Source organism: Dasypus novemcinctus, chromosome 4, assembly GCF_030445035.2.
Source record: "Dasypus novemcinctus isolate mDasNov1 chromosome 4, mDasNov1.1.hap2, whole genome shotgun sequence".
In the NCBI taxonomy this organism is placed as follows: domain Eukaryota; kingdom Metazoa; phylum Chordata; class Mammalia; order Cingulata; family Dasypodidae; genus Dasypus; species Dasypus novemcinctus.
Genome location: NC_080676.1, coordinates 74,045,706 through 74,071,191, shown reverse-complemented (window position 1 = coordinate 74,071,191; position 25,486 = coordinate 74,045,706). Strand labels below are relative to the sequence as shown.

Sequence of the window (25,486 nt, the reverse complement as noted above, 5' to 3'; positions counted from 1 at the left end):
TCATCTATGCCAAGTACATTTTACCTATGCCCCAAGCCAAAAAGAAAAATGAAAAATAAACAACTCAGCAAAATAAATTTTTCCTTCACATGCTGCTGCCTCTTCTCAGGATTGCCCTTGCATCAGAAAATTTGGAGTATCTTTTTTTTTTCCTCACAGTTTATATAAAAATTCTGTCTTATGTGATTGAATTTTTACATTTGAAATGTTTATTGCTTGAGACATACTTGCACCTTCTCCCTCAGGAGCACATGATTGTGGACAAAATACCTTGTAAACTTACCCCTTACTTAAGTATAGAGCAAAATTCTCCATATGGTGTGCTTATTATAAACCTCATTTCAAAAAGATTAACTACTAAAAACCTTTGATTTACCTGGGAGGGATACCATCTTTATAGCAATATTAAGCTGATTTCCAGGATAATTACAGTTTTTCTAAGTGCAATTTCAGGTGTTCTAACTTCAGGTGCAATAAATTCTGTTATCTGGCAGATCAGGAAAATGGAAAGATTGAATTAAATATACTAGTAATCAGAAATGATTATGTAATAATCAGAAAATAAAATCTATTGTATGTAGATTACCAATTTAAAAATCAGAATACAATAAAAGACACCATAAAACCACGTTGGCCATTAATTTACCTTAACAAGAGGCTTAAGATTCTTTTGTTTTCAGCTTTGAGAGACCAATAATTAAGTTTACTGCTTAACAGACCCACACTAAATGATGTCAGAGGTTCTTTCATCTCAGGGACTACTAAGAAAAAGAAGAGATAAGCCATAGCTCTTATAATTCTTTAATTTTTTCTTAATGAAAGGGCATAGAAATTACTGAAATGTCATAATGCCATTCGACATTCCCTTAAACTTATCTGTTTTTCCTTCCCATTTTCAGGTGACTGCCTTTTCGTGAGATTATAAATATAACATGGAGGGTGACCATACCAACTTAAGAAGAATGGAAGAGTATGTACAAAGATTTTAATTTTTTTAAAATTTAACATTCCCACCAGCAATGAATAGTGTTTCTATTTCTCTGCATTGTCACACTTGTAATTTTGTGGGGTTTTTTTCCCTAGCAACCATTCTAATGGATGTGAAACAGTATCTCATTGTTCGTGTGTGTGTCTGTGTGTGTATTTTATTAGAGAAGTTGTGGGTATACAGAACAATCATGCATAAAATATAGGATTTCCATATACCACTTCATACTGTATTAGTTAGCCAAAGGGGTGCTGATGCAAAGTACCAGAAATCTGTTAGCTTTAAAAAATTTTTTCCTCTACCCCTCCCCCTCCCCCCTGCTGCTGTTTTATTTTTGCTGTGTCTATTCTCTATGTGATCTTCTGTATCTATTTCTCTTTTAGTCTTCTCATCTTTCTCCTCTACGATTCACCGGGATTTGAGGTTCCCTGTCAATTGTGCCACCTCAGTTCCTGGTCTTTGCTGCACTTCACCTTGATTCTCCCCGTTGTTTCTCTTTTGTTGTGTCATCATCTTGCTGCATGACTCACTTGCGCAGGCACTGGCTCACCACACAGGTACTTGGCTTGCTGCATGGGCATTCGGTTCGCCACGTGGGCACTGGCTTGCCACATGGACACTGGCTCGCCACATGGACACGGGCTCACCACTCAAACACTCACGTGGGCACTTGGCTCACCACACAGGTACTCGGCTTACCACACAGGCACTCGTGGGCACTGGCTCACCACACGGATACTCGGCTCACTACATAGGTACTTGCGCAGGCACTCAGCTTACCATGTGAGCACTTGGCTCACCACACAGGCACTTGGCTCACCACACGGGCACTTGGCTTGCCAAGCAGGTACTCACATGGGCACTCAGCTTGCCATGCAGGCACCCACATTGGCACTTGGCTCACCATGTGGGCACTTGGCTCGCTGCATGGGCACTGGCTCACCACATGAGCACTGGATCGCCATGCAGGAGCACTTTTTCTTCTTCTTTTCACCAGGAGGCCCCAGGGATTGAACTTGAGTCCTCCCATATGGTAGGTGGAGGCCTTGTCACTTGAGCCACATCTGTTTCCCTGTTGGCTTTTGAAAAGGATATTTATTTTGAGTAGAAGCTTACAGTCACGGGCCATAAAGAGTATGTTACTTCTCTCACCAAAGTCTTTTGCCACATGTTGGAGTAAGATGGCTGCCTGTCTCTGCAAGGGTTCAGCCTCCCTCTTCCTCTTAAGGCTCCATGGTCCCGGCTTCTTCCGATCTCAGCAGTAGGCTGGCATAAGGCTTGTCTGTCTTCCTGAGACTTGTCTATCTCCAGGCTCAGCTGCTTTGCTTTCTCCACATGGCCAGCTATAGACCATCAGGGAACAACTGGGCTCTTTCCCTTTTTTTAGTGAAAAAACTAAGCTCTCTCCCTGCAATGTTGTTTCCTGTGTGAATCTCCGCATACCAAGGGACCGGGGACTCAACATCCTACTGAATTAAAAGCCCTAATATTAATTTAATCAAGTAAAAAGTGAAAGCTCTGAATTTAATACAATCAAAAGGTATCACATCCAGAGGAACAGACTAGTTCACAAACATTTCTCTTTTGGAATTCATCAGTAATATCAATCTGCTGTATCACTGTATTCCTGACACCTTGCATTGGTGTGGTACATTTGTTATCATTGAAGAAAGCACATTCTTATAATTGTACTTTTATCTGTAGTCCATGGTTTAACGTAGGGTTCACTGTATAAAATTCTAATTTATTTAGTATATTTTTTAAGATTTGCCTTCATTTAAATTTCTGATGTTAGTTATCTACTACTCTGTAACAAATTACTCTGAAACCTAGTGGCTTAATACAAACATTTATTATTTCACACAATTTCTTTGGGTCAGGACTTTAGGAGCAGCTTAGTAGCTTAGGTTCTGGCTTGGAGTCTGTCATAAGGTTGAAGTGGGGCAGGACTACAGTTATCAGAAGACTTGTCACATTCTGTCATTTCCACAATATCCTATGAGGTAATATAGGTTAGTCCTATTTAATGTGGAGGAAAGTACACAAGGGCATGAATACCTGGAGGTGAGAATCATTTGGCCTGAGGTGGAAGCTGCTTACCACATTCTGTTTTTCGTTAATCATGGGGCAATTCTGGTTAGCATCTAAGGAAGGATGCTGCTAGGAAAAAAAAATTAATTTTGCCTCAAATTTAATTTGGCTAACCATGACCAAATAACATGGGCTACCTATCTTTATTAAACAGAAAATTGTTTGCCTTTGGCTGGGCAGAATATTACTAGAAGGTATTTATCAGAATCACATGCATACAACTACTTGTTTTTCAGCTAGATTATTTGACAATGTGGACTTCACAAAAGCTAATCTATATACTATATGTGCTTTTGAGTTTAAGTCATACTTAAGCATTTTGTGTCTAGCATATTTTTTCTTTATTCTTTCCTTAGAGGGCACCTAGAAGCCCCAAACCTTTCTCCAAAAGCTTGGCATTCTGAGGTGATGGTGTCAGTAACGGGAGAACCACCTAGTGCTATAGACCAAGAAGAAGAAACAGACCAAGATACAGATGTAGAATTCATCCAGGAAAATATAGAGCCACTCTCGCTTCTAGATGTGCTGAGGATCTCTGCAGTTCTGGAGGATGCCACAGACCAGCTCTCTATTCTAAACTATATCATGCCAGTTCAGTATGAAAGAAGTCACAGCACCAGCATGGTATATGCACTTACCATTACTTAATTTCTGCTTTCCTTTTTATTTCTCCATCATTTAGAGTAACTATGCCTTTAGATTTAACTTGGGAAACAGCAACTTTATCTCAGATGAAGGGTTAGAATAATTATCTGAGATATGTACTCTCAATTGGAGTGAAATAGCCATAGCTCAAGGTGCACAACACTAATCATTATATCGTTTACTTCTAATAAAGTAGCATTATTCAAAAGATCTGTAGTTAAGTCAGTATAAACACTGTCTACCTATTTATCTAAATTGAAAATAATCACTGAGTTGTCCCATCTATCTTGGACTTCTTAGCTATAAATACTAACTGAACACTCAGAGTCCTAGCTCTCTCAACATGGCCTTAATCCAAGATAACTTTGTTGTCATTACTGAATATGTTCAACTTGCATTTTAAAATTTCCATCCATATTACCGAGTTGGACATAACATTTTCAATCAAGTTATGGGCCTCTTGGCAGAGCACCATTCGGTTATCAAGATAATCAACTTGATGAAGAAAATCCCTATAAATTCTCGAGCACTTGTAAAAAAATTTTTTCTTTTTTCTCTTTCTTTTGTAAAGGGTATTATATGGCATAAAAACTGACAATTACAAGGCCCTAAACAGTCCAACTCAAGGTTGCTTTCTTACCAAAGTCACTTGCCACGTGTTGAAGCAAGATGGTAGCTGATCTCTATAAGGGTTTAGCCTCCCCTCTAGGCTTCCTCTCTCTCAGCTGTAGGCTGGCATAGGGCTTGTTTCTTTCCAGGCCATTTCAACTGTTCTGTTCTCTTCCCAAGGTCAGCAGCAAACTATAAAGGGAATGACCCATCTCTTCCTGTGGGACTCAGGATAAAAAAATAGCAGGGCTCTCTCTCTTCCACTCTTATAAATTTTAAGAACGTAGGGCATAGCTATAAAATAAAAAGAACATATAAATGTACATTTATTGCTTCACAAAATTATAAAATTTGTATAGCATATATTCTTATTCTGGCTCTATGACAAATGAAAATTGCTATATGGTAGGCCTAGACTCATTTTATATAAGAACTCTTCAAATACTACTTCAGTTGAGGTGTTACCCATCTGAATCAGGTTGGGTTTTTCTGTTTTTTTACCCTCCCTCCATTGTCTCCTCTCTGTGTCCATTCGCTATGTGTTCTTTTGTGTCCACTTGTATTCTCGTTAGGTGTCTTTGGGAACCAATCCTGGGACCTTCCAGAATGGGAGAGAGGTGATTATTCTCTTGTGCCATCTCAGCTCCCTAGTCTGCTGTGTCTCTTATTGTCTCTGCTCTGTGTCTTTTTGTTGCATCAGCTCTCTGTGTGAGCCAGCACTTCCGTGCGGGGCAGCACTCCATGTGGGCCTACACTCCACGTGAGCCAGCTTTCCACACGGGTCAGCTTGCCTTTACCAGGAGGCCATGGGTACCGAACCCTGGACCTCCCGTGTGGTAGATGGGGGCCCAATGGATTGAGCCACATCCACTTCCCTCAGGTTGGGTTTTAATCTGGATTATGGGAGTAATTTATAAGCAGAGTGAAAGTGAGATAGAGAGGGAAGCCACTGGGAGCATCCAGAAACTGGAAGTCAGTGGAACATGGAAGAGAAAGGAGAAGATGCCTCAATGTACACTGCCATGTGACAGAAAAACCAAGGACCAAGCATCATTGGCAGCTAGCCCTAGAACACCAGCGTCTTCTGGGAGAAAGCATTGCCTTGTGGATATCTTGATTTTGGATGTCTTCTAGCCTCAAAACTGTGAGCCAAAAATCCTTTTTTAAAGCCAACTCATTGTGTGTATTTGTTTTAGCAGCTGGGAGACTAAAACATAAAGTTTAAAAATTTATATAAAATTTTAGTGGAACATGGGATTTGGAGTCGGAAGACTTTACGATTTAGTTGTGTGCTTTGAGCAATTCATTTCACTTCCTTTCTTGTTTGGAAAAATGTGATGGAGTTTTCACTACATGATCCAAATGGTAATTCCAATATTAACATCTATGAGTTCTGGGGTATTTTTAAAATGATATTAATGAGAGAAAAATAACTAGAGGACAGGCAGAAATGGCCTGGAAAAAAATCTTCTAAAATTTAGGACACCAGGGGAAGACTGGAAACCACCTAGAAAAGAGAGAGACAAAGGAAAAGAATCATGATGGCAAAAAAGTGATTTTAAAGTTGCAGCTGCAACTGCCAGCATCTTCCCCCAACCTATCAACAATTTTGAATTCTCAGGCCTTGGGGCCAGTGGCTACTGACAAAGGGGACTGCAGGGATCCACCTCCCCAAAAAGAGAAAGAGGGATACAGCCTAAGAGAGACTCAGCTTTTGACCCACAAATTTGGTCTGCTGTGTCCCACGAGCACTTCCAGGCCAGATGGGGCCATGCCATTGTTTTACTTGGGAGCCAGCAAGGGACTAAAGAGATCCGACTCTCAATCTCCCTCTCTACTGACCAGGTCTGGTTTTTGAGTACACAGGGGAGTGGAATTATTTCCTACTTGGGAAAAGGCATGGGATTGCCAGCAAAAGTTGGAGAACTGCCCTCTGAGAAGTTTGAATTAAGAGGCTCTTAGCTTCTAGGCAAGATCTCCTATCACATTGATCCTTCAGTGACCACACTCTAACCAGGCTTAGAACTGACAGGGCTGTCAAAGAGAACCATCTGCTAGCTGACTAAGGAAGTGCACAAGGGAAGGTTTTTCCAGCCTTTATAGCCTCTCTCCCCAAGGCCCTTGGAAGGAAATTGCAACCCATTACTGGGTCCAGGGCCCAGGGCCCAGATTTGAGCAACTAACAGGGACTATCCTAAACACCAAGAACATTTACAGTAATATTCTTAAATGTGAATGGATTAAACTTCCTAGTCAAAAGATAAGAGGCTGACAAAATGGATAAAAAACATGAGCCGTCCATTTGCTACTCACCTTAGACCCAAGGATACAAACCAGCTGAAAGTAAAAGGTTGAAAAAAGATACTCCATGCAAACAGTAACCAAAAAGAGCAGGGGTAACTATACTAATATCAGACAAAACAGACTTTAAATGCAAAAAAGTTATGAGATACAGAAGGCCATTATATATTTAAAAAGGGAAAACCCACCAGGAAAATATAACAGTCATAAATATGCACCTAACCAGGGTGCCCCGAAATACTTGAGACAAACTCTGGCAAAACCAAAGGGAGAGTAGACGTCTCTACAATAATTGTTGGAGTCTTCAACACACCACTCACATCATTACATAGAACAACTAGACAGAAGATCAACAAGGAAACAGAGAACTTGAACAAAATGATAAATGATTTAGACCTAACAGACATATAGAACACTGCATCCAAACTCAGCTGGTTGTACATTCTTCTCTAGAGCCCATGGATCTTTCTTCAGGATAGACCATATGTTAGGGCACAATGCAGCTCTCAATAAATATAAAAAGACTGAAATTATACAAAGCACCTTCTCAGATCATAATGGAATGAAACTAGAAATCAATAATAGATAGGAAAGAGGTAAATTTGCAAATGTGTGGAGGCTGAACATCACACTCCTAAATAATCAGGGGGTCAAAGAAGAAATGTCAAGTGAAGTCAATAAATGTATTGAGACAAATGAAAATGAGAACACAACATATCAAAACATGGGATACAGCGAAGGCAGTCTTGAGAGGGAAATGTATAGACCTAAATGCCTATTATAAAAAAGAAAGAGCTAAACTAAGATTTAACTGAACAGCTACAGAAACTAGAAAAAGAACAACAAACCAATCCCAAAGCAAGCAGAAGGAAAGAAATAATAAGGATTGGAACAGAAATAAATGAAATTGAGAATAAAAAGACAATAGAGAAAATCGGCAAACCAAAAGCTGGTTCTCTGGGAATATCAATAAAATTGAAAAATCCCTATCTAGTCTAACAAAGAGAAAAAGAGATGAAAATAAATGCAATCAGAAATGAAAGGGGGAAGTTACAACTGGTCCCCACAGAAATAAAAAAGATCATAGGATATTATGAGAATGTATGCCAACAAATTAGACAACCTAGATGAAATGGACAAACCTAGAAATTCACAAACAACCTACACTGATGCTAAAAGAAATACAAGAATTTGACAACATAATCACATTCAAAGAAATTGAGTCAGTCATCAAAAATCTCCCAGCAAAGAAAACTCCAGGACTAGATGGCTTCACAGGTGAATTCTTCCAGGCATTTTGAAAAGAATTAACACCAATCCTGTTTAAACTCTTCCAAAAAAATGGAAGGGGAGGGAAAATTACCCAAAACATTTTATGAAGCCAACATCACCCTAATACCAAAGCCAGATACAGTACAAGAAAATTATAGACCAATCTCTCTAATGAACATAGATGCAAAAATTCTCAATAAAATTCTTGCAAATGAAATTTAACAGCATATCAAAAGACTTATACATCATGGCCAAGTGGGATTTATTCCTGGTATGCAACGCTGGTTCAACATAAGAAAATCAATGTAGTATACCACATTAACAAATTGAAGGAAAAAAACCACATGATCTTCTCAATTGATGCAGAAAAGGCATTCAACAAAATCCAGCATCCTTTCTTGATTAAAAAAAAACATTTCAAAAGATAGGAATAGAAGGAAAAATTCCTCAATATGATAAAAAGGTCCACAGCTAAACATTGTACTCAATGGGGAAATGTCAAAAGCTTTCCCTCTAAGTTCGGGAACAAGACAAGGATGCCTACTGTCACCATTGCTACTCAATATTGTACTAGAAGTTCTAGCTAGAGCAATTAGACCAGGAAGAAAAAATAAATAAAAGGTATCCAAGCAGGAAAAGAGGAAGTAAAACTCTCACACACATGTGATTTGCCAATCACATGATCCTATACATAGAAAATTCTGAAATGTCTACAACAAAGCTACTTGAGCTAATAAATTAGTTTAACAAAGTGGCAGGACACAAGATCAACTCATAAAAACCAGTAATTTTTGTTTGCTTGTTTTTGTTTTGTTTTTTGTTTTGCTAAAATCAGAATTTTATTTATGGGGAAAATGTTGACATACTGACTTTCTAGTGTGTTAACTTATTTTTATAGAAGTCAGGATGGACTATTTCAGGCAGCAGTTTTCATTAGAAGAGAGAGAAATAGAACTCAGGTAATGTAAGCAAAAGAGGAATTTATTGGGGTCATATCAATGATGGACTCACAAAATCGACAGTAGTCCATAGAACAAGAATTGGAAAATGGTAAAGAACTGTTACTGGATTTTCTCTAAAATCTTGGCTATGCTACAAAAAAGAATTTAAAAACATGGAAGTGTAGTTAGGCTGGTAGTTAATTAAGAAAATAGAAGAAAAGAAAGAAAACAGATTATGGGTCCCAGGTAAATTTGTAGGCTGGGCCAGGCAGAGAAAGGGAAAAAGGGCAAAAAGGGTTGATTTAGCTTCTGCACTGGCTTTTTAAACCACTAATTATTCCCCCCTTGCTTATTTCAGGGAGGAGTCCCAGTTATTTGCTGTTTTGATTGATTACCCCAATCAGTAATGTTTTTGTACACTAGTATTGAAAAATCTGAGGAGGAAATCGGGGGAATTCCATTTACAATAGCAACAAAAAGGCTCAGATACCTAGGAATCAATTTAACCAAAGAAATGCAGGATCTATATGCTGAAAACTACAAAACAGTGTTAAAAGAAATCAATGACGATATATACAAATGCAAAGACATTTTAAAATCTTATTATGTACATGGATATTTTCTTTCCCCAAGTGCTTCATATTGTTTAACCTTATAATCTCCTTTCATAGTCATTTTATAACTAAGGACATCTCCAGATAGAATATCATTTATTAAGGTCATTGAGTAAAATGATAAAAACTATACTAAATACTATACTACATACTATACATAGTATATGCATATAAAATAGTTTATTAGTGGGTGGACTAGAGCATTTAGCTAGATTCTATAAGTTCTCTTCAAAAAATTCTTATTTATTTCCAGTAATTAATAAAACAGGTTTTGTGACACATTGGCTCCCTTTTCTACATGTCCACACATGAAAGTAGAGGTATAATAGTTAGGGAAATCAGAAAAATGAGGTCTCCTACATTCCCCCTTCCCTCTCTAGACAAAACCTAAAATAATAACCATCCTTATATTTAATAACATCTTCCTTCTGTCCAAATAAGTTTTAGTTTATTTGTTGAAATCCTATGGCTTCTATTCACTTTGTAGTCCATTAGTCTTTTTTTTTTTTTTAAGATTTGTTTATTTATTTTCCTCCCTTCCCTCCTCCCGCCCTACTGTTTTTGCTGTCTGTGTTGTCTTCTCTTCTCATTTTCTCTCATGTAGGATTCACCAAGATTCAATCCTGGAGACCTCTGATGTGGAGAGAGGTTTCCTGTCAATTGCACCACCTCAGTTCCTGGTGTCTGCTGCCCTTCACCTTGGCTCACCACATGGGCACTCATGTGGGCACTTGTGTGGGCACTGGCTCACTGTGTGACATGCTTTTTCTTATTCTTTTTCACCAGGAGGCCCCAAGAATTGAACCCAGGTCCTCCTATATGGTAAGCGGAAGCTCTATCTCTTAAGCCACATCCGCTTCCCCCCATTAGTCTTAATATAAATGAGTATTTTAAATTTTAATTATTATTTAGAGCATACTTTTGTACTTGCCTATAAATGTTTTCTTCAGATGTGAATCTTTGCTTATTTCTTGTTTGTTTTTTATTATTTTATTTATTTATTTCTCTCCCATTCCCCCCCCCCAGTTGTCTGCTCTGTGTCCATTCGCTGTGTGTGTTCTGTGTCTGCTTGTGTCAGCAGCACCCAGAATCTGTTTCTCGTTTTGTTGCGTCATCTTGCTGCATCAGTTCTCCACGTATGTGGCACCACTCCTGGGCAGCCTGCACTTTTTTCACACTGGGCAGCTCTCCTTATGGGGTGCACTCATTGTGCTTCGGGCTCCCCTATGCGGGGATGCCCCTGCGTGGCACGGCACTCCTTGCACACATGAGCACTGCACGTGGGTCAGCTCATCACATGAGTCAGGAGGCCCTGGGTTTGAACCTTGGACCTCCCATGTGGTAGGCGGATGCCCTATCCGTTGGGCCAAATCCGCTTCCCTGCTTATTGTTGATATAAAGAAAATGTTCTTGATTTGGGCTTATTAACCTTTCAGAGATAGTTTCTTTTGTACATTTGTTTTTAATGCTTCTGTGCTTGGGCAAGTTTCAATAAGGAAGACCTCTTCAGCTTTATGTATCTTTATCCAGGTAGACCTTTCTTTTGTGCATAGGCTGTGCTTTAGTTTCCTTAGCTGCTTAAGCAAATGCCATACAATGGGTTTGTTGCAACAATAGGAATGTATTAGCTCACAGTTTTGAGGCTAATAGAAGTGTTACCAGATTTTGTCTAAGTCCTTGACTATGCTGCAGAAATGAATTTGAAGAGCATGTCAGGTGAATTAGGCCAGTAATTTATTAAGGGAGGGAGGGAAGAGAAATGGTAGAATATAACAGATCATGGGTCTCAGGTAGAGAGGAAGGGGCTGAGGATTGATAAAGTGGGCTGATTTACAGACTACAATTTCCTATTATAGATTATAAATGTCCAGGTTTTACTTGCATGGTGACCATAGCAGGGGAAAAGTGGTGAGAGCAGGATGCAGAGGGCAGGAACAGACACATGGACAGGTACCGGGACAGGGTGAAGGCAAGAGAGCAAGAGAGCTTGGTGCTTGCTTTTTAAACCATTAATTATGCTGCCCCTTTACTAATGCTATGGGAGGAGTTCCAGCTGTTTGCTGTTTTGATTGATTACCCCACCCATTGATCCCTCAGGAGGGCCCAATTATAAAGTCCTTGGGGAATATCTGGGGCTTCTCCTGGCTTCCGGAGGAAATCTTGTTCTGAATGGCAGAATCCTCTGTGTGTCTGGGGAGGGGTGGTCTTCCAGCAGCCACCTTGGGGATATTGATGTCCACGTGGACTCTTTGCCAGGTTCCAGATCCATCTATTGATTCCCTTTCTTATTAGCTGGCTTCAGAAGTCCCTATCAAGGCAGCATCAAGGCAATGCTTCTTTTCAAAGGCTGGTAATCTGGGCTGACTGCCAGTGATACTTGGTCCTGGGCTCATCTGTCATGTAGCAACACACATGGCAGCCTCTTGAGGATTCCCTCTTCTCTTCTTGGTTCCATTGACGTTCAGCTTCTGGCTGCTTCTTCTGTGACTTTCTCTCTATTTGTCTAAATTTCATCCTGCTTATAAAGGACTCCAGTAATAGGATTAAGACCTGTCTTAATTGAGTTGGGCCACAACTGATGTAACCTCATCAAAAGGTCTTACTTACAGTGGGTTCACACAAGAAAGAATTAAGTTTAAGAACATGTTTTTCTGGGGTATGTAGATCCAGATGACCACTCAAAACCAGCATTTAAGTAATCACATCAAATAAGTATTTAGTTCTGTGTCGAATTCTAAATGCTTAATGTATGTTAACTCATTTAACCTTAACAATAACTCTACGATGGTGGGTACTATTATTGCCTTCAGTTTATAGATGGAAAACTGAAGCACAGAGATTTTAATTAAGTTGCCTATGGTTAATATGACTAGTAAGAGACGGAGCTAGAGTTCAAACCAGGAAGTCCCTGGTTCACAGTCCCGCTTCACAGTCCACCTGCATAACCACTATATTATATGGCTTCTCAATAGCTCAAGCTTTTAGCCACAAATCAAAGGCATTATTCCAAAATGGGAATAAGAGAGGGCCACATTTAATATCCACTCTTTTTTTTAAATAATGTTCTTTTTTCCCCCCTTCCCCCCCCCCCCCCCGTTGTTTTTGCTGTGTCCATTTGCTGTGTGATCTTCTGTATCTATTTCTCTTTTTGTCTTTTCTTCTCATCTTTCTCCTCTAGGATTCACTGGGATTCGATCCTGGAGATCTCTGATGTGGAGAGAGTTTCCTTGTCAATTGTGCCACCTCAGATCCTGGTTTCTGCTGTGCTTCACCTTGACTCTCTCCTTGTCTCTTTTTTGTTGTGTCATCATCTTGCTGCATGACTCACTTGCATGGGCACTGGCTCACCACACAGGCACTTGGCTGACCACATGGGCACTGGCTTGCACAGGCACTGGCTCAGCACATGGACACTCACACGGGCACTTGGCTCATCACGTGGGCACTCAACTCACCGCATGGGCACTCAAATGGGCACTCACCTTGCCACGTGGGCACTTGGCTCACCACATGGGCACGTGTGTGGACACTTGGCTCACCATGCAGGCACTGGCTTGTCATGCAGGCTCACTTTTCTCTTCTTCTTTTTCACCAGGAGACCGCAGGGATTGAACCCAGGTCTTCTCATATGGTAGATGGATGCTTTAGCACTTGAGCCACATCTGCTTTTCTAATATCCACTCTTGTTCCAAAAAGAATCTGTGATGAACCAAGACCTCTAAGATACTGTCCCTGCCCTCACAGAATTCACAATTTAATGGAGGTATTTATACAGATAATTAGAATATGGTAAGTACTTGTTAATAGAGCTATTTCAGAAAGAAATGTACCTTTGATCAAAAGTCTTAAAGAGAGTTTACCAGGTGGTAAGTTGTGGAATGACAGAGGAAATGTGTGAAGGTAGGGAAAGGCAAAACAACAGGTCATGTGGTTTGATGTGGCTGAAGAAAAGGGCCCATTTGGAATATAGAGTGTAAATGGGAGAAGATGAGGTTGAAAAATGTAGGCAAAGGTCCTATTTGTTAAGCTGTTGTTTCTTTACTCTTTTAAAATCTTTCTTACACAAAATATCATTATTTTTAGAAGAAAAGCAAAGAAGTAAATTCAGAAGGAAAAAGCCTAGATAAATTTCAAGTGAGCTCAACACCCTCGAAAATTCCTACTCCATTCTTCCCTATAAAAGCACCCAAGTTGCCAGAAATCAGACAAGGAGGCCAATTTGCAGTGGAGTTTAACAATATGCAAGATTTTATCTTCAAAAAACCTGCAAGGCAGACCATGCTGACTACAGAGACACTGAAGAAAATTCAGATTGATAGGTAAGGAAGAAGAGCATTTTTGAAAATGTGTCTGTAAATGGATGATAGAATGGATGCAAGGGTAGCTAACTGACTGTCCTCTGTGATGTGTTGGTCAGTATATACCAAGTAGCTACTGTTAAATAGGATTAGTTAAAAACGGCCAAGGTAATGGGGTACAATTGGAAGTACAGCAGCTATATGAACTTGGGAAAGTTGTGGAGTCTTTGTTTCCAATTTTTAAAAATGGCTATACTATGTGATTATATCAAATACCATTGACAGTACACTTCAGGCAAATCATATACTTTATTAACATATATCAATCAAATCGATATGTTAAATTGTAAAAATGGCTGTAATGATTTCAATTTTGAAACATTATTGTGAAGATTAGAAATAAGGGTTTAGTATAGTACCTGGCACAAATTGGTAGCTATTGTGATGCTTAACCAACTAATGAAATACAGACACTGCCAAAGTTGCCAAATATTGCTTAAAGGAGGTATCAGTTTCCATTGTCTCATAATTCAGTATTTTATGTCAATTGGCTTGCTAACGAAGAAGCCTATTAAGATGAAAAGAGGGTATATCGCTATGGTAAGGGTTTTTGGTAAATGAAAGTTTATAGCAATTTCCCAAGGCCAAATATGGCCTAAAGTCTTGTTTTGAAAATAAGGTATTATTGGAATATAGCATTTCCCTTTCATTTTTGTGTTGTCTATGACTGCTTTCATGCTACAGTGACAGTGTTGATTAGCTACAACAGAGACTTTGTGGCCTGCGAAGTAAAAAATTTTTACTCTTTGGATCTTTTTTTTTTTTAAGATTTATTTATTTTTTATTTATTTTTCTCCCCCTCCCCCTTCAGCCTCCCCCCCGCTCATTGTCTGCTCTCTGTGTCCATTTTGCTGAGTGTTCTTCTTTGTCCGCTTCTGTTGTTGTCAGCAGCATGGGAATCTGTGTATTTTTTTGTTGTCATCTTGTGTGTCAGCTGTCTGTGTGTGCGGCGCCATTCCTGGGCAGGCTGCACTTTCTTTCGCACTAGGCGGCTCTCCTTACGGGGTGTACTCCTTGCGCGTGGGGCTCCCCTACGTGGGGGACACCCCTGTGTGGCACAGCACTCCTTGCGCGCATCAGTATTGCGCATGGGCCTGCTCCACATGGGTCAAGGAGGCCCGGGGTTTGAACCGCGGACCTCCCATGTGATAGACAGATACCCTATCCACTGGGCCAAGTCCGCTTCCCTACCCTTTGGATCTTTACAGAAAAAGTTTGCTGACTCTTTCATCACCCCCAGAAGAAGGATAAATTTTGTGGGGCCTTCTGAAAAATCCCAAAGACAGTTTGAATTTAACAAGGCTTCATTTTGGATTTGATTTTGGGAAGTCAAAATGTCAAAAAAGTTGTCAGGTTTAAACATTTGTTCAATAGGATCATGACTCACTGAGAAACAATATTTGGTTCCTATTTAACCAGAGTGTCAATAAAAGATTTTAAAAGTAAATAGGAGTTAACAATATAAAACAGACTATTCTGATAAACTACAGAATCTTTGCTATCTATGTAGATTACTCAGATGGTTAAGAAAAACTTTACAACCTCTTACTAAGAGCAGATCAATAAAATAATAAAACTTTAATTTTTAACAGAAAAGCATATTCTAGTTTTGCATGAAGATACTGTCATCAGTAAACACAAAATCTTATAAACCTATCAAATCTTAGCCAACCTTCACCATTTTTAGTTTGTCTGATATTAGTATAGCTACTCAAGCTCTTTTTTGGTTACTATTTGCATGGAACGTCTTTTTCCCACCTCTCACTTTCAACCTATTTGTGTCTTTGGGTCTAAGGTGAGTCTCTTGTAAACAATATACAAGTCGGAGAATGCTTTTTTACCCATTCTGCCAATCTGTGTCCTTTAACTGGAGAGTTTAATCCATTAATGTTCAGTGTTACTACTGTAGAGGCAGTACTTAGATTCAGCCATTTTGTCTTTTGGTTTTTACATGTCATGTCTTTTTTTTTTTGTCTCTCTTTTCCTTTATTACAAGCTCCTTTTCTGTATAGTTGATCTTTTGTGATGTATCTGATGAATCCCTTTCTCATTTCTGTTTTTGCATATTTTTAAAATACTTTCTTTGTGGTTACCCCGGGGCTTATATTACACAAGTTAGAACTTTAACCTGCTAATTAGAAAATATACCAACCTAGTTCAATAGCATACATATTCTCTGCTGCTGTATTCCTGTTTCCTCTCTTTTTTTTTTTTTAAGATTTATTTATTTATTTAAATCCCCCCCCCCCCCTTCCCCGGTTGTCTGTTCTCTGTGTCTATTTGCTGTGTCTTGTTTCTTTGTCTGCTTCTGTTGTCGTCAGCTGCACGGTAAGTGTGGGCGGCGCCATTCCTGGGCAGGCTGCCCTTTCTTTGGCGCTGGGCGGCTCTCCTTACAGGTGCACTCCTTGCGCGTGGGGCTCCCCTACATGGGGGACACCCCTGCGTGGCAGGGCACTCCTTGTGCGCATCAGCACTGCGCATGGGCCAGCTACACACGGGTCAAGGGGGCCGGGGTTTGAACCGCGGACCTCCCATGTGGTAGACGGACGCCCTAACCACTGGGCCAAGTCCGTCTTCCTGTTTCCCCTCTTTATGTTGTATTTGTCTCACTTTACACTTTATATTTTGCATGTCCATTATCAGGAAATATGCCTTTTTCTTGTTCAATTGTATACTGACTCTTAAAGGAATTAAAGAATTGTATGTTGAGGATACAGTACTATTGAGTTCTGCATTTACCCTTTTAGTTACCCTTACTGATAAATTCATTTCTTCAAACTATTCCAAGCTACTCTCCCCTGTCTTTTCCTTTCAACCTGCAGAAGTCCCTTTAGTAATTCTTGTAGGGCAGGTCTCATGTGGATGATCTCTCTCAGTGTCTATCTGTGAATATTTTGAACTCTCCCAAATTTTTGAAGTACATTTTGCCAGGTGAAAAATTTTTGGCTGGCAGTTTTTCTTATTCAGTACCTTACATATTTCATACTGCCTTATTGCTTCCATGGTTTCTAATGAGAAATCAGCACTTAGTCTTACTGAGGGTCCTTGTATGTGATGAATCACTTTTCTCTTGCTGCTGTCAGAATTCTCTCTTTATCTGTGACATTTCTTTTTTTTAAAAGATTTATGTTATTTATCTCCCCTCCCCCCACATTGTCTTTTCTTTATTTCCCATCCCCCCACATTATAAACCTATCAAATCTTAGCCAACCTTGACCATTTTGAGTTTGTCTGATATTAATATAGCTACTCAAGCTCTTTTTACCTGCAAATAGTAACCAAAAAAGAGCTTGAGTAACTATACTAATATGATTACTCTGTAATATGATTATGTAATATTACTATGTAATATGATTATGTAATATTACTATGTAATATGAATATGTAATATGATTACTTCTGCGTCCACTTGCATTATCTGGTAGCACTGGGAATCTGTGTCTCTTTTTTGTTGCGTCATCTTGCTGCGTCAGCTCTCCCTGTGTGAGGCACCACTCCTAGGCAGGCTGCACTTTTTTCACGCGGGGCAGCTCTCCTTGCAGGGCGCACTCCTTGTGCATGGGGCACCCCTACAAGGGGACATCCCTGTGTGGCATGGCACTCCTTGCATGCGGCAGCACTGTGCGTGGGCCAGCTCCACACAGGTCAGGAGGCCCTAGGGATCGAACCCAGGAACCTCCGTATGGTAGGTGGACACTCTATCAGTTGAGCCACATCTGCTTCCTTATCTGTGACATTTCAATTTCTGATTAGTATGTGTCTAGAATAGATATATTAGGATTTATTCTTTTTGGAGTAGGTTGTGCTTCTTGGTCATGTATATTTATGTCTTTCATAATAGTTGAGAAATTTTCTACCATTATTTCCTCAAATATTCTTTCTGCCCCTTTTCCCTTCTCTTCTTCTAGGACACCCACGACGTGTATATTGTGCACTTCATGCTGGCAATCAAATCCTTGAAACACTGCTCAATTTTTTCCTATTCTTTTCTCTGTTTGTCTGACTGTATGATTTAGATTGTCCTACATTCTAGTTCACAGATTCTTCTGCCTGTTCAAACCTGCTGTTGTATATCTCTAGTGTGTTTTAATTTCTACTGTTGTGACTTTCATCCCATAAATTTATTATATTTCTTTTTATACTTTCAAATTGTTTGTGCTCACACATTGTCTTCTTTTTTTTAAAAGATTTATTTATTTCTCCTCACCCCTCCCCCACCCCATGGTCTGCTCTCTATGTCCATTTACTGTGTGTTCTTCTATGTCTGTGTGTATTCTCATTAGGCGCCTCTGGGACCCAATCCCTGGGACCTTCCAGAGTAGGAGAGAGGTGCTCATTCTCTTGGACTACCTCAGCTCCCTGATCTGTTACATCTCTTATGGTCTCTCCTGTGTTTCTTTTTGTTGCATCATCTTGCAGCACCACCTCTCTGTGTGGGACAGAACTCCATGCAGGCCAGCACTCCTGCATGGGACAGCACTTCTGCATGGGGCAGCTCTCTGCTTCAGCCAGCTCGCCACGTGGACTAGCTTGCTTTCACCTGGAAGCCCTGGTATTAAATCCTGGACCTCCTATATGGTAGATGGGAGCTCAATCACTTGAGCCACATCTGCTTCCCCATTGTTTTCTTAATATCCTTTATTTCTTTATGTATATTTTCTTTCTTCTCCTTGAATTGACTTAGGAGATTTGTTTGAAACTTCTTTGATTAGTTGTTCCAATTTCCTCTGAAGTTTTAATTTGTTCCCTTGACTGAGCCATATATTCCTGTTTCTTAGTATGGCTTGTGTTTTTTACTGGTGTCTAGGCATCTGATTATCTTGATAAGTTAACTCTGAAGGTCAGTTTCTCACTCTTGTCTAGGACTTTGTTGATTGGCTTTGTGTTAAAGCTCTTCTTTGATGTTTAGTTCAAGTTATTCTAAAGTTTTACAATAGCTTGTGTTTAACTGATCAGGTTTTCTCCAGCTCTTCTTCATCTGAATCTTGTCTGGATATGTGGTGCAATTTTCTTTTTACATGTTGCTATGTATTTTTATTATAGAAGTTGTAAGTTTACAAAACAATTGGGCATAACATGCAGAATTTTCATACATTATTCCTCCAGCAACAATGTTGCATTATTGTGGAACGTTAGTTACAGATGATGAAAGAACATCATCAAAATATTACTACCAACTGGTCCATAGCTTACATTTGGTGTGTTTTTCCATACACCCCCGTTGTTAAGACCATGTATTAGGATTGTGCATTTGTTTTAGTTTGTGAGAGAAAATGCTCTCACATTTGTATAGTTAACCACAGTACATCATCCACCACACCATTCACTGTGTTATACAGTCCCATGCCTTGTACAACTCATCAAAAATGTGCACTTAGTGGCTCTCAGTTTTATCACAGAATTGTACAGTCATTACCTGAGTAAATTTTTTAATGTTTTCCTTAGTCCAGTAGGAAAAATAGGATCATGAAGATACTATGAACAATTGTATGTCCACAAATTAGACAACCTAGATGAAATGCACAAATTCCTAGAAAGCCCATGAAAAACCTAGAAGAAATAGAAGACCTCAACAGACCAATTACAAGTAAAGAGATCGAATCAGTCATCAAAAAACCTCCAAAAAAAAAAAAAAAAAGAAAATCCCAAGATCAGATGGCTTCACAGGTGAATTCCAACAAGCATTTCAAAGAGAATTAATACTAATCTTGCTCAAACTCTTCCAAAAACTTAAAGAGGAGGGAACACAACTTAACTTACTCTATGAGGCCAACATCACCCTAATAACAGATCAAGATAAGGATACAATCAGAAAAGAAAATTACAGACCAATTTCTCTTATGAATATAGATGCAAAACTTCTCAACAAAATGCTTGCAAATTGAATCCAACAGCTCATTACAAGAATGATACTCCATGATCAAGTGGATTTTATTCCAGGTATGCAAAGGTGGTTCAACATAAGAATATCAAATAATGTAATACAACACATTAAGAAATCAGAGGGAAAAAACCCACATGATTATCCTGATTGATGCAGAAAAGGCAATTGGCAAACTCCAGCATCCTTTCTTGATAAAAACACTTAGAAAAATAGGAACAGGAGGAAACATCCTCAACATGATAAAAAGCATGTATGAAAAGTCCACAGCTTGCATCATAGTCAATGGTGAAAGACTGAAATCTTTTCCTCTAGCATCTGGAACAAGACAAGAATGCCCACTGTCATCATTGTTACTCAGAATTGTCCTGGAAGTTCTAGCCAGAGCTGTGAAGCAAGAAAAAGAAATAAAAAGCATCCAAATAGGAGAGGAAGAAGTAAAACTTTCACTATTTACAGATGAGATGGTCCTTTATGTAGAAAGTCCTGAAATATTGACAGTAAAGCTAATAGAGCAAATAAATTAATTCAGGGAAGTGGACTTGGCCTAATGGATAGGGCGTCCACCTACTACTTGGGAGGTCCGCAGTTCAAACACCGGGCCTCCTTGACCCGTGTGGAGCTGGCCCATGCACAGTGCTGATGCACACAAGGAGTGCTGTGCCACGCAGGGGTGGCCCCGCATAGGGGAGCCACACGGGAAAGGAGTGCGCCCCATAAGGAGAGCCGCCCAGTGCAAAAGAAAGGCAACCTGCCCAAGAATGGCGCCACACACGGAGAGCTGGGGGAGGGGAGAGAAATAAATAAAAATAAATCTTTAAAAAAATAAAAATAAAAAATAAATTAATTCAGCAATGAGATTACCGGGGTAAAAGAACAACATGCAAAAAGTAATGAGCATGGAGTGGATGTAGCTTAAGTGGTTGAGTGCCTGCTTCCCATGTATGAGGTCCTGAGTTTGATTCCTGGTACCTCCTAAAAGCAAAACACAAAAACAGCTCTCATTAAGGAATGGATGTAGCTCAATGGTTGAGCACCTGCTTCCCACATATGAGGTCCTTGGTTCAATCCCTACTACCTCCTAAAAAAAAAAAAAGAAAAGTAATGCACAATCTGAGGAGAAAATCAAGAAAAAAAAATTCCATTTACAGGCAACTTAAATATCTAGGAATAAATTTAACCAAGGATGTAAAGCACTTGTACAAAGAAAACTACAAAACATTGCTAAAAGAAATCAAGGAAGACCTCAATTCCATGTTCATAGATTGAAGACTAAATATCAGTAAGATCAGTTCTTACCAAAATGATATACAGAGTCAAAGCAATCCCAATGAAAATTCCAACAACCTACTTTGCAGAAATGGAAATGCCAATTATCAAATTTATTTGGAAGGGTAAGAGGCCATGAATAGCTATCTTGAAAAAGAAAAAAGTTGGAGGGCTCACATTTTCTCACTTTAAAGCATATTACAAAGATACAGTGGTCAAACCAGCATCTCTACTGGACCAAAACTAGTTTTTATCACCAGATGTTGTTTATCTTCAGTCCTGTAGGACTTATTCCATTCCATTTTCTCTGAAAGCCCTTGCAGGTCAATTATTTTTGACTTCTGGAAAAGCCTCTCTCAGAAAGGGTTCTTCTGGTAATGTCCAGTGCAGGTGGCCATTTTATTTTACTAAATGTAACGTACTGCTGAACAGATGAGTTCTTCCTCAAATTTTTGTTTGAGTTTCTTGACTTCAATGTACTTAACTTTAAAATATATAGACATATATATATGATCTTTTTGGATCTTTTTTTGTGTGCTGTTGTTAATAAATTATGTAAAACAGTAAATATAATTCTTGCCAACTCTGTCTCAAAACATTAAATAGCCAGGGTTTTTTTTTTTTTGGTTTTTGTTTTTAATTTTCACTAAGGAGAGAGTTATCATGGTATATTAACTGGGAATGTAATTCGAATACTTTCTTAAACTAGTTTTGTGATCTTGGGCAAGTCATTTAAGATTCCTTAGTGTGGGTTTCCTCATCTCTAAAATATGAGGGTTTGATTAGCTCTTTCTGTGTTTATGGTTGTTGTTTTTAAAATGTTTTTTTTTTAAACTAAAATATTTTGAAAACACAATGTATAGAGAATAAAATAATGAATGCGTATATTTGTACCACCATATTTTAACATTGTGCTATGGTGGCTTTAGAACTCTTTTTTTTTTTTTTTTTTTTTTGAGGAAGCTCCCAATTCCAGTACCTTCACTCTTGCCCCAGAGGTAAATGGTTTTCTGAATTTGGCTTTTATCATTCTCTTACATATTGCGATCTTTTATTATGTATGTATGTGTTTTATTTAAATGTATAATTTTATATTTTTTTAAATGTCATATACATGGTGTCATACTGTGTAATTGTTTTTTGTCTCTGGTATGTAAACTTTTTCAGATTAAGGGAGTTCTCTTATTTCTAGTTTGCTGAGTTTTCATTTTTTTGTTTTTAAATGCTGAATGAGTGTTGAATTTTGCCAGATACTCTCTCTGCCTCTATTGAGATAATTATATGGTTTTTTTTCTTTTATTATATTTAATAGATTTTCTAATGTTAACTATTTGTGCATTTCTTGGGTAATTCCATCTTGTTATGATGTTCTTTCTGAATCTTGTGTGAATCCTGTAGTCCTGTGTGGATGTAGGAAAATATATCTTGTTAGCTTATCATTTTTCTTTCTCATTACAGGCAATTCTTCAGTGATGTGATTACAAATACCATGCAGGAGCTAGAAGAATCTGGCACTTTCACCAATCTCCTGTATACTTTGGGAAGAGAGAGGGAAAATAAAATTCATTTCTATGATATCATTGCCAGGTCAGATTAATGTAGGCTTATTCACTTTGCTGTGTTTTAAAGTTCTATAAAACTCTTACCTGAAGTCCAGGATTTCTTTCTTTCTTTCTTTCTTTTTTAATACTTTAGAGTACATAAATGTTACATGAAAAATATAGGGGATACCTATCGTGATTTCTAAAGTGTCCAAATATGTGCATTCCAGGAAAGATGACTCAAAGTCAGAACTTTGGGTTCTAGTCATAGCTCTTCCAGGACAATAACTCAGTATTCTGAGCCTCAGTGTTTGTATCTACAACATGGCAAGAATATTCTTCCTATCCTGTAATAATTTTTTTATTTTATTTTTTTATTTTTAAAGATTTATTTATTTATTTCTCTCCCCTCCCCCCCACCCCGGTTGTCTGTTCTCTGTGTCTATTTGCTGTGTCTTCTTCTTTGTCCGCTTCTGTTGTTGTCAGCGGCACAGGAATCTTTGTCTCTTTTTGTTGCGTCATCTTGCTGTGTCAGCTCTCCGTGTGGGCGGCACCATTTCTGGGCAGGCTGCACTTTCTTTTGCGCTGGGTATCTCTCCTTAAGGGGTGCGCTCCTTGTGTGTGGGGCTCCCCTACGTGGGGGACACCCCTGTGTGGCAGGGCTTCCTTGCACACATCAGCACTGTGTATGGGCCAGCTCCACAGGGGTCAAGGAGGCCCAGTGTTTGAACTTCGGACCTCCCATGTGATAGATGGATGCTCTAACCACTGGGCCAAGTCCGCCACCTATAGTAATCTTTTTAAAGACGAGGTTCACTTTCACTGACAATCCCTGTAGAACAAATGATTATAGAAAGCATGCCAAGGAAAATTTTCTTTTGCAGAATCTTTCAAGTAACTCCAAAGGTTTCCATGCTTTAAGAAAATTTAACGTAATCAAGATGCCTTGGGAACAAGATAAAATTCTCTCTATATGAACCCTCAGTACTCAGAAGGAGAAAGTGTAAATGTCGTCTGTATAGGTGGAATTATTTTACCTTGAGTTTTCAAACTGTAGAAATGATCCCCGAAAGTCTAGCCTTTATCCTGAGTTTTTATTCCTCTTCCTTCCTACCCTCGTAGTGGTAATAAATTCTGTACTAGTGCTATTGTGAAGATCAGATTAATTAATACATGTAAAAAACTTAAAATCATTCCTTGCATATGCCTGGCACATAGTAAGTGCCTAATAACAATAACAGGGGAGCGAATGTGGCTCAAGCACCTGAGCACCTGCTTCCCACATGGGAGGCCTGGGTTCAGTTCCCACTGCCTCCTAAGGAAAACAGAAACAAACAACAAGCAAAAACACACATAAAAACCAACTCAAGGGAAAGTGGATGTGGCTCAAGCAATTAGGCACCTGCCTCCCACATGGGAGGTCCTGAGTTTGGTTCCCAGTGCCTTCTAAAAGAAGACAGGCAGAACAGAGAGCGCACAACCAAAAGACACAGAAAGCAGACAGCGAGCACAAACAACCAAGGCAGTGGGAGGGAAGAAATTGATAAATAAATCTTAAAAAGGAAAAAGAAAAAACAACTCAGGTGAGACAAGGTGGTTCAGTGGTTGAATGCAGTCTTCCAACATACAAGGTCCCAAGCTCATTGCCCGGCCCCTAGTACCTCAACAACAACAACAAAAAACAATAATAGCTACTGTTAAAGACTTGACACTCGGGGAAGCAGACTTGGCCCAGTGGATAGGGCATCTGTCTGCCACATGGGAAGTTCACAGTTTAAACCCCGGGCCTCCTTGACCCATGTGGAGTTGGCCCATGTGCAGTGCTGATGCGTGCAAGGAGTGCTGTGCCATGCAGGGGTGTCCCCGCATAGGGGAGGCCCACATGCAAGGAATGTGCCCCGTAAGGAGAGCCACCCAGTGCGAAAGAAAGTTCAGCCTGCCCAGGAATGGCACTGCACACCCCGAGAGCTGACACACAAGATGACGCAACAAAAAGAGACACAGATTCCTTGGTTCCCCTGATATGGATAGAAGTGGACAAAGAAGAACACGCAGCAAATGGACACAGAGAGCAGACAACAGAGGGGTTGGATGGGAAGGGGAGAGAAATAAATAAATAAATAAATAAATAAATAAATAAATAAATAAATAAATAAATAAATACCTGGCACTCATTGCTGTCAAGCAAAGAAATGATCACTTACATTTGTTGCTGGTAGGATAAATAAAAATTGCTGCTTTTTGAAAAGTAACCTATCAAAGAAAATAAAAATAGATATACCTGATTTTAGTTTTACAGTATTCATTATTACATATGTACTGTTCTATAATTTAACCTTTCTCTCAGTTTTTTTTTTTTTAAAGATTTATTTTTATTTATTTAATTCCCCGCCCCTCCCCTGGTTGTCTGTTTTCTGTGTCTTTTTGCTGTGTCTTGTTTCTTTGTCCGCTTCTTTTTTTTTTTTTTTTTTTTTAAAGATTTATTTATTTATTTAATTTCCCCCCCTCCCCTGGTTGTCTGTTCTTGGTGTCTATTTGTTGCGTCTTGTTTCTTTGTCTGCTTTTGTTTCTTTGTCCGCTTCTGTTGTCTTCAGCGGCACAGGAAGTGTGGGCGGCGCCATTCCTGGGCAGGCTGCACTTTCTTTTCACGCTGGGTGGCTTTCCTCACGGGCGCACTCCTTGCGCGTGGGGGCTCCCCCACTCGGGGGACACCCTTGCGTGGCACGGCACTCCTTGCGCGCATCAGCACTGCGCATGGCCAGCTCCACACGGGTCAAGGAGGCCCGGGGTTTGAACCGCGGACCTCCCATATGGTAGACGGACACCCTAACCGCTGGGCCAAAGTCCGTTTCCCTCTCTCAGTTTTTGAGCATTTAAGAGTGTTTTCAAATTAAGAGTGTTTTCTAAAGTAGGAAAAAATGCTTTTGTATATATCTTTGTGCATAAATATATGCAGAAGGGAAGAGGATGTGGCTC

At 39.4% G+C, this 25,486-nt stretch overlaps 1 protein-coding gene across 9 annotated transcripts in view; it reads left to right on the top strand.

Moving 5' to 3' along the window:
- The window catches only part of IQCG (IQ motif containing G), a 58,990-nt gene that overhangs the window by 2,980 nt on the left and 30,524 nt on the right, over window positions 1-25,486 (top strand). For 4 of the 9 annotated variants that reach the window (XM_071214736.1, XM_071214737.1, XM_058295660.2 and 1 more), the window contains exons 2-7: window positions 900-970; window positions 1,372-1,545; window positions 3,436-3,703; window positions 10,248-10,283; window positions 13,545-13,780; window positions 22,428-22,556. In XM_071214736.1, coding sequence (XP_071070837.1) covers window positions 3,488-3,703; window positions 10,248-10,283; window positions 13,545-13,780; window positions 22,428-22,556 — 617 coding nt within the window. In that variant the 5' untranslated portion in view covers window positions 900-970; window positions 1,372-1,545; window positions 3,436-3,487. The remainder of the gene's footprint in view (window positions 1-899; window positions 971-1,371; window positions 1,546-3,435; window positions 3,704-10,247; window positions 10,284-13,544; window positions 13,781-22,427; window positions 22,557-25,486) is intronic. The other 5 variants (XM_058295659.2, XM_023590961.3, XM_023590960.3 and 2 more) reach the window with 2 other exon arrangements.